The sequence below is a fragment of the Bidens hawaiensis genome, unplaced genomic scaffold, assembly GCF_021521415.1.
Source record: "Bidens hawaiensis isolate Kalapana, Puna unplaced genomic scaffold, B.hawaiensis_p1.1 tig00026864_1, whole genome shotgun sequence".
Lineage (NCBI taxonomy): Eukaryota > Viridiplantae > Streptophyta > Magnoliopsida > Asterales > Asteraceae > Bidens > Bidens hawaiensis.
Genome location: NW_027494333.1, coordinates 116130 through 125460, shown reverse-complemented (window position 1 = coordinate 125460; position 9331 = coordinate 116130). Strand labels below are relative to the sequence as shown.

Genomic DNA, 9331 nt, shown 5'->3' with positions numbered 1-9331 from the left:
TAAGAGCTGTTTGGTTAGACATCTGAATGACTGTGCAGAATTACTACTTTACCCCTGTGCATAATTATGTACTAAATGAAATTTATTTGTTTGATCAAAAATCTGAATGACTATACTGAATGACGGATAATTAAAATAAAGAGAATTCATAACATAACCTTCAACAAACAAACATCCAAAAAATTCATAACATAACCTTCAACAAACAAACATCCAAAAAGTTCATAACATAACCTTCAACAAACAAACATCCAAAAAGTTCATAACATAACTTTAAACAAAAAACATTCAAAATAATCCGTATTTCGCTCCTGCGTTTTTCATCCATGGCTCACAAGCTTGCGGATTAAGAAGTAACCACACCCTCAAACAATTGAGTACATAGTTCGGGATAAGCAAGTGGCACGATTCTTAAGACTTCTACATACTTGTTAGACTGTTTGGAAAACAATATTATAAAATTCTATAAGATTCTTGAAATATATTAAGAACTACTATTCAGAGAGAAAATATATTATTGTTTAAAAAACACCTTCATCTCTAGTTGCCACTCTTTTTCCGACAAATTAAACATGTTTGTCACGGCATTATAAATATTGCTTGTTTTGTTTTTAAGCTTTCTCCAAGCTGAAAATTTTCCTTTTAGATAGTTATAACGGTTCCTCATTTGTTTTTGTTCCACTATGAAGTTATGTTGCATTTTTAATTTTGCCGAAATATTATTCCATGACAATGTTTTAAGGTTACCTCCCTCACGCCCATTAATGGTTACCTTGTGAATACATGCTTCAAGAAAAGTTTTCTCCACACCTTATTGTTTCCAATTAATCCTAACCATTTTTTTGAACAATAAAAGCAAATCAACATATAAATAAAATTGTTATATGTTAACCCACCGGAAACTTTAATCTCGATTATACCCCCATTTTATGAATTTTATTCTCTTTGAGGCATTTCATCAAACACCTTATATGCATATATTTAACTCAACAATATTCATATGAATTCTATAGTCAAATCATCCAAATTTTCATTTTAAATCACATATTTTCATACACAAGTATTCCATTTCAAATCCCATGTAGTCCACATATTATAAACATGGATGCAAATACAAGAGCAGAAGATCGATTTACCTCGTAAGAACGGAGCGGTGGTGGTCGGGTTGGGAACAACGGTGGTCGGATTGGGAGAGACGATGGTGGTGGCTGGAGAAGCGGTGGTGGAGGCGCCAATCGACTGGTGGTGGTGGAAGGAGAGGTTAGGGTTTGGAGAGAATTTGGTATCTCAGGTGATTTGGGGTAAAAGTGAAAAACAAAGATATTTTTTATTTAGCTAAAAAAAAGCTGGACCATTCAGATCTTAATAGTCCCATTCAACAACTTTTTTTTGCAAACCAAACACCTATTTAGCTGACCCGCAAAAAGTGTCGCCCATTAAGACAAAAACAAAGCCTAAAGGTAAGTTTCACAGTTTCATCCATCCCCACACACTCTAAAACCCCCAATTCCATTTCCATCAAATCATCATCATCTTCTTCTTCCTAATAATAATAATAATCCTAGGGTTTCAAATTCACTTCAAACCTGCAACATTACCCACCAAATGCTTTAACTTTCCTCTTCCAGATCTTCAATTCCACCTCCAAATGGACCGATCACGCTCCAAACGCTACTATTACGACCAAGATTACGACCACATGGACCAAACCCTACCCAGAACAAAACCCAGATACAATTACACCGGAAACCACCATTACAACCACCATCAGCCTCGCCGGAGCTTCATCTCCGGCGGCGGCCGGAAAATGCAGGATCCTTCGTCGCTGATGGTTACGACGAGTTACCGAATCCTCTGCCACGATGCGAAAGCCGGGAGTGTGATCGGGAAGTCGGGTAGTATAATCAAGGCGATTCGGCAGCACACGGGTGCGTGGATCAATGTTCATGAGTTGTTGGGTGGGGATGAGGAGAGGATAATTGAGATCTCGGATACGAGGCGGCGGGATCCGGACGGGCGAATGCCGAATTTCTCGCCTGCGCAGGAGGCGTTGTTGTTGATACATGAGAGGATGTTGGAGAGTGATGGAGGGGGGTATAGTTTAGGGTACGGCGGTGAGGAGGAGGATGAGGTTTATGGGGGTAATCGAGGGGGTGGGAATGGGAATCGGTTGGTTTCGAGATTGGTGGTTAGTAGGATGCATGTGGGGTGTTTGCTTGGGAAAGGTGGGAAGATTATTGAGCAGATGAGGATGGAGACCAAGACGCATATTAGGATTTTGCCGAGGGATCATACGATACCGCGGTGTGTGGATATGTCGGAGGAGATTGTGCAGGTTAGTGTAAACTATAAAGATTGAAACTTTTTGCAAATTTGGAGTTTGTTATTAGTTATTATGTAGATAGAACTATATACATAGCTGTGAGCATAAATGAAATTTGTTTTTGTGAATTGTTTATCAAGTGATTGTCGAGTGTTACGTATATATTTAGTTTGTAAAGTAGATTTTAGTTTCATGTTTGTTCCATGATGCTTTAATGTCTCTTTGATAAGTAGATTTTAGTTTCCTAAATGCAACTCTGAAGTACTTAATCGCGACGTGTTGATATGTCGGAGGAAATTGTTCAGGTTATTGTAAAGTTTGAAACTTTTTGCAAATTTGGAGTTTTTTATATTAGTTGTTGTTTATGTAGAAGTGTATGCATTGTTGTGTAAGTGTGTGCATTATTGTCGAGTGTTATGCATAGATGCTAAAGCTTGGCTTCATATTGGTTTTGTGACGCTTTAATGTTTTTTTGATAAGGATAAGTAGATTTTAGTTTCCAAAATGTAACTATGAAGTACTCAACCGCGATGTGTTGATATATTGGAGGAGATTGTGCAGGTTAGTATAAAGCTTGAAACTTTTGCAATTTTGGAATTTGTAATTAGTTGTTATGTACATAGAAGTGTATGCATTGTTGTGTAAGTGTGTGCATTATTGTTGAGTGTTATGCATAGATGGTAAAGCTTTGCTTCATGTTGGTTTCGTGACGCTTTAATGTTTTTTTTTGGATAAGGATAAGTATATTTTAGTTTCCTAAATGTAACTCTGAAGTACTCAACCGCAATGTGTTGATATGTCGGAGGAAATTGTTCAGGTTATTATTATAAAGCTTGAAACTTTTTGCAAATTTGGAGTTCATTAGTCGTTATTAATTGTTATGTACGTAGAACTATATACACATTGCTGTGAGCATAAATGAAATTTGTTTTTGTGTATTGTTTGTTATCAAGTGATTGTCGAGCATTATGTATAGATTTTAGTTTGATAAGTAGATTTTAATTTCATGTTGGTTCCATGATGATTTAATGTCTCTTTGATAAGTAGATTTAAGTTTCCTAAATGTAACTTTGAAGTACTCAACCGCGATGTGTTGATATGTCGGAAGAGATTGTGCAGGTTAGTATAAAGCTTGAAGCTTTTGCAAAATTGGAATTTATAATTAATTGTTATGTACATAGAAGTGTATGCATTGTTGTGTAAGCGTCCGCATTGCCTGTGAGAAAAAACGAAATTTGTTTTGTGATTGTTTATCAAGTGATTGTCGAGTGCTATGTATAGATTTTAGTTTGATAGGTAGATTTTAGTTTCATGTTATTTCCATTATGATTTAATGTCTTTTTGATAAGTAGATTTAAGTTTCCTAAATGTAACTCTGAAGTACTCAACCGCGATTTGTTGATATGTCGCAGGAAATTGTTCAGGTTAGTATAAAGCTTGATTTTTTTTTGCAAATTTGGAGTTCATTAATCATTATTAATTGTTATGCACATAGAACTATATGCATTGTTGTGTAAGATAGTGTGTGCATTGTATGTGAGCATAAATGAAATTTGTTTTTGTGTATTGTTTATCAAGTGATTGACGAGTGGTATGTATAGATTTTAGTTTGATAAGTAGATTTTAGTTTTATGTTGGTTCCATGATGCTTTAATGTCTCTCTGATAAGTAGATTTTAAGTTTCCTAAATGTCTTACTGAAGTACTCAACCGCGGTGTGTCGATATGCTTGAGTAAATTGTTCAGGTTATAAAGCTTGAAACTTTTTGCAAATTTGGAGTTTATAATTAATTGTTATGTACATAGAGTGATAGAACTGTATACATTGTTGCATAAGCGTGTGCATTGTTAATGAGCAAAAATGAAGTTAATTTTTGCAAACTATTTATTAAGTGGTGGGTGAGTGTTATGTACAGATGCTAAAGCTTTGCTTCATATTGGTCCATGATGCTTTAATGTATTTTTGATAAGTAGATTTTAGTTTCCTAAATGTCCCACTAAAGTACTTAACCGCGATGTTTCGATATGCCTGGGGAAATTGCTCAGGTTATAAAGCTTGAAACTTTTGCAAGTTTGGAATTTATAATTAATTGTTATGTACATAGAACGATATACATTCTTGTGTAAGTGTGTGCATTGTCTGTGAGCAAAAATGAAGTTAATTTTTGGGAATTGGTTATCAAGTGATTGTCTAGTGTTATGTGTAATTGCCAAAGCTTTGCTTCATGTTGGTTCCATGATGCTTCAATGCCTCTTTGACAGGTATATTTTAGTTTCCTAAATGTCCCACACTCCCACTAAAGTCACTCAAAGGTGTTTTTTGTTCCTTTAAAGTCACTCAACTTTCATTAAGTTTTTTGTGTTATTTTTTTTAAAGTGAGGCAAATGAAACATATATGAATCTTGATTACTAATTTACTATTCAGTGTTTATTTTATTGTTTCCTATTTGACTTGGAACGGAAAAATTATGAAACCTGGTTATTATTTGGTAGTAATTTGTTCTTTTCACTATTATCTCATCACTAAATAGTAATCATGATTCATATATGTCTCATTTGCCTCACTTAATTTTTTAAATATTTAACATTTAGAAAAAGTTCGGAACACCTAACGAAAGTTGAGTGGCTTTAGAAGAACAAATAAACAAAGTGACTTTATTGAACACTTGAAAAACTTGACTACTATGTTGTGAAGTGTTTTTTTTTAATTAATGATATTCTAAAATTGTGGTTTACAGTTGTGATTTATAGCCAATGTGCAACTATCTTGACGGCATTTTGAACGATTATAAAGTGTAGTTGGAGACATTGTTAATAAGCATGCTATAAATCAGCATCACATTTGAGTTGATATTGATCTTTATATAGTAAATGCATTCTCTTATCACTACAGGTTGTTGGCGACATGATCTCAGTTAAGAACGCAATAGAAATTATTTCCTCACGGTTGAGGGAAAGTCAACATCGTGACCGTAGTCATTTTCACAATCGGTTACAATCACCCGATCGCTTCTTTCCTCCTGAAGATGACTTTATGCACCAGCCAAGTAATATAACCCGTAGGCAGTCAATGGACGGGGCTAGCTACGGGCCCCGCTTATCTGGCAGTTTAAACACTTCTAGAAGCTTTAGTCACGGCTCACGTTCATCTGGTTATGTTAATGATACTGGAGGTGACAATGCTCAGTCAGTATATGCAGAAGATCTTGTATTTAGAATACTTTGCCCGAGTAGCAAGGTTGATAGTGTTATTGGACAATCAGATGGGTTTATGGAGTTGCTTCAGAATGAAATTGGTGTGGATGTTAGGGTTGCTGATCGTGTTGTTGGGTCAGATGAACAGATTATTATCATTTCTTCTGATGAGGTACTTGTTTTCTCTATCTTTGTATTAATAACACGTAACTGGATCCGTTTTTGGAGGTTTTGTTTTAAAGTGGGTTAAAGTTAAAAGATTTCATTAAAAATAATACGGGTCAAATGGATTATGAAGTTAAAGTATTTCATTAAAAAGAATACATGTCAAATGGGCAAAAGTGAAATTGCACTAATTTTGACGTTATTTTACTAATCTCGTGAAAATAGCGTTAAAACTTAAAAGTGGTGGACGATTAATCAGGCATCATGTGGTGGCTTTGTTAGCCGAAAGACAAGGGTGCATGCACCAACCGGCCGGGGTCCTGATGGTCGAGTGTTATGTGCCTTGTGTCCAAGGCTTGATGCAAAGCCACTATCGAGCCGAGGGTCTCACTGGAAGCAGCCTCTCTATTCCTATGGGATAGAGGTGAGGCTGTCTACATCTTACCCTCCTCAGACCTATCATAGCTTTGCTATTGGTGGGATTTACTGAGTTCGATGATGACGACGACGACATGTCAAATGGGTTAAAGTTAATTGATTTCATTAAAAAGAATACGGATCAAATGGGTTTAAGTTAAAATATTAAAAAAGAATGCGGGTCAAATGGGTTAAAGTTAAAAGATTTCATTAAAAAGAATACAGGTCAAATGGGTTAAATGTTAAAAGATTTCTTTTAAAAAGAATATGGGTCAAATGGGTTAAAGTTAAAAGATTTCATTAAAGACAATATATTTGAAATGCGTTAAAGTTAATAGATTTTATTAAAAACAATACATGTCAAAGGCGTTAAAGTTGATAGATATTATTAGAAAAGAATACGAGTCAAATGAGTTAAAGTTAAAAGCTTTCACTAAAAAGAATACAGGTCAAGTGGGTTAATGTTATAAGATTTCTTTAAAAGAGTACGGGTCAAATGGGTTCAAATGGGCTAAAGTTTAAAGATTTCATTCAAAAGAAGACAGGTCAACAGTGTTAAAAGATCTCATTCAAAAGAATATGTGTGAAATGAGTTAAAAGATTTCATTAAAAAGAACGCGGGTAAAAGATTTTAAATGAATCAAGCTGATCGAATTTCATCAAAAGTGTATTCAAAATGCATAAATTCACGAAAGCGTATTCTTTCAGAATTTAGATCATTGTATGTTTACAGCTCAACCCCCCCCCCCCCAACACACACACACACACACTTATGCTTTTGTGTCTAAAAATGCTTACTGTAACTGTGACAAATGTAAATTTTTAGGGCCCGGATGATGATTTATTTCCTGCTCAAGAGGCTCTTTTGCATATTCAGACTCGAATTTTGGATCTTGTTCCTGAAAAAGATAATATCATAACCACTCGTCTTTTACTGTCTGCTGGTGAAGTCGGGTGTTTGGAAGGACGAGATGGATTCTTAGCTGAAACCAAGAAAATGACTGGTGCAGATATTCAGATTCTGCACAGAGAAAATCTTCCACAGTTTGTATCAGTTAATGATGAACTTGTGCAGGTTCGTTACTTACACCTTTACGTAAACCCTAATTTCATAAATAATATAATTAAAAAAAGTACTATTTTCCTTTTTGGTTTAGATTGTTGGAGAAATCAGTGCTGCTAGAGAAGCTCTTGTGGAGTTGACTTTGAGATTAAGGAGTTATATATTTCAAGGGTTATTTCAAAAGGATGGTCAACAAAGTCAATTTCTTGCACCGAGCCCTGGCGGGAGTGCTTCAAATTTGGAAGCAGCTTCTAGCAATAATACAGCTTCCCGGGAAAATTATACTGGAAACGAAAGTACTGTTGTGTCCAATCAAACAACCGCAGCACCAGCTCCTGCAAAGGTATAATCAGTCCGATTTATCTCTTGCTGATGTGGCATTTTGACCCAGTTTAGACCTAGTTGTGTCGAACCAGATTCAAACTTTTGGGCTAGTGGTTCAAGCTTAATTCCTTGTATGCAGGGTTGTATACGAGCTGAATTAAAGACGCGTTGTTCATGTTCATTTGTTAAGCTTTTATCAGACAAACGAACGTTTCGCGAACACATAATCTAGTTATGTTTAGTGTTTCTGTTCGTTCGTTAGGGAAATGATTTTGGTTGCTAATTTCATAAGCAAACGAACAAACCCAAACGAACGGAACCATAAGCTTTTATGTTCACTTATTTTTGTTTGTCTATTTGTGTTTGTTCATTTATGAAATTACCGAGCGAACACAAACAAAACCGTATCACTGATGAACAAACACGAACAATGACTCATTAGTACGGTTCGGCTCGTTTACAGCCCTATGTATGTGTTTCTTAAAAAATTTAAAAAGTTGGTTTTGATTCATTTACCTAACCTGAATCATACAAAATTACTCATTTGACCCTGTTTGTGTAGAATAACGGGGTGTCTAATAATGAAGCTGTAAATCAAACCGAAAGTGGTAGTTGTGAAGATGCCCCAGCTGCTGCAGTTAATAACAGGTAGTGGTCTTTTTCATTTTTACTAATTATTAATTATATACATTACAAACCTAACATATATTTATTTATACAATTCCTTTTCAGGATTGCTGTGCCACTGGTTACCCGGAGCATTCTAGAAGTTGTCATACCCGAGTATGCAGTCCCCAAGCTTATAACAAAATCACGAAATAAACTTGCTCAGATCAGTGAAGTAAGTCTAGTTATATTTTGGTATTGTTAATGGTATGTGTTTTGAGTTTTGACTCGTATGTTATTATTAATGTATTCAAACAAACAAGCTTTCGGGAGCCAATGTTAAACTAGTTGATACAAGCCCAGAAGCAACCGAGCATATCATCCAGATATCCGGTACTCCAGAGCAAGCCGAAAGAGCCCAGAGTTTGCTTCAAGGGTTTATTTTGAGCAGTACGTATCGTTCTTTCTATCTTTTTATGCGTATACGCTAGGGACGAGAATTTTGTCCCAAATATTCATACTCGTACCCGTACTCATACCGATTTAGCCTGTTCGGTACGGGTATCGGTACTCATTTTTGTTGACTTTCGTTACAGGTACAATCGGGTACGGGTACGGGTACGTTTGGTATTTTGTACCTCTTTTGGAATATGTAGGGGTTTAATTGGGATTATTCATATTTAATATATAAGATAAATTCTCCAACCATATTATTCTTGAACAAGTATCAAACATTTCTTCAATATTAAATATTATTCTTGACCGTCAATATTATCTGATAATTAAATCGGCGACCAATTTGGTACTTGTACAATTTTGCTACCCGTCACATACCTATAATAGGCAAAGCAGTACAAAAGCGGGTACCATACCATAATACCTGTACTCGTACCATACCGAAAATTTTGGTATGCGTACAAGCATGGGTACGGATACGGGTACTATACCAAGCTCATTCCTAATATATGTGTGCACGCTTTTTTAATGATGCAGCACAAGAAGATGGGCCTTAGGAAACATGGAGTCTTGTATGTTGTGGAGTAGCAACATGTAATAGTCCCAAACAAGGTGGGATGAAAGTACTAAACTAGGTACATGAGTTAGTGTTATAGGATTTAAGATATAAAATGAGCATCATAGTTGTAATTTTCATCTTGTACTAGTGTTTATGTGTGATTGTGTTGATGCTTGACAAGGTTTGTGCTTGATGCATCATTGAGTTGTATGAGTTCTTGAAC

General features: G+C 35.5%; 1 protein-coding gene across 1 annotated transcript; it reads left to right on the top strand.

The window, feature by feature from the left end:
• The first annotated feature begins 1648 nt into the window (after positions 1-1648).
• Positions 1649-9106, top strand: LOC143574253 (RNA-binding KH domain-containing protein RCF3-like). Its single transcript, XM_077058918.1, has 8 exons — positions 1649-2335; positions 5217-5690; positions 6927-7175; positions 7258-7506; positions 8050-8135; positions 8220-8328; positions 8417-8543; positions 9087-9106. Exons 1-8 carry the CDS (start codon positions 1649-1651, stop codon positions 9104-9106), a joined length of 2001 nt encoding a protein of 666 aa, XP_076915033.1.
• Positions 9107-9331: the final 225 nt, after the last annotated feature.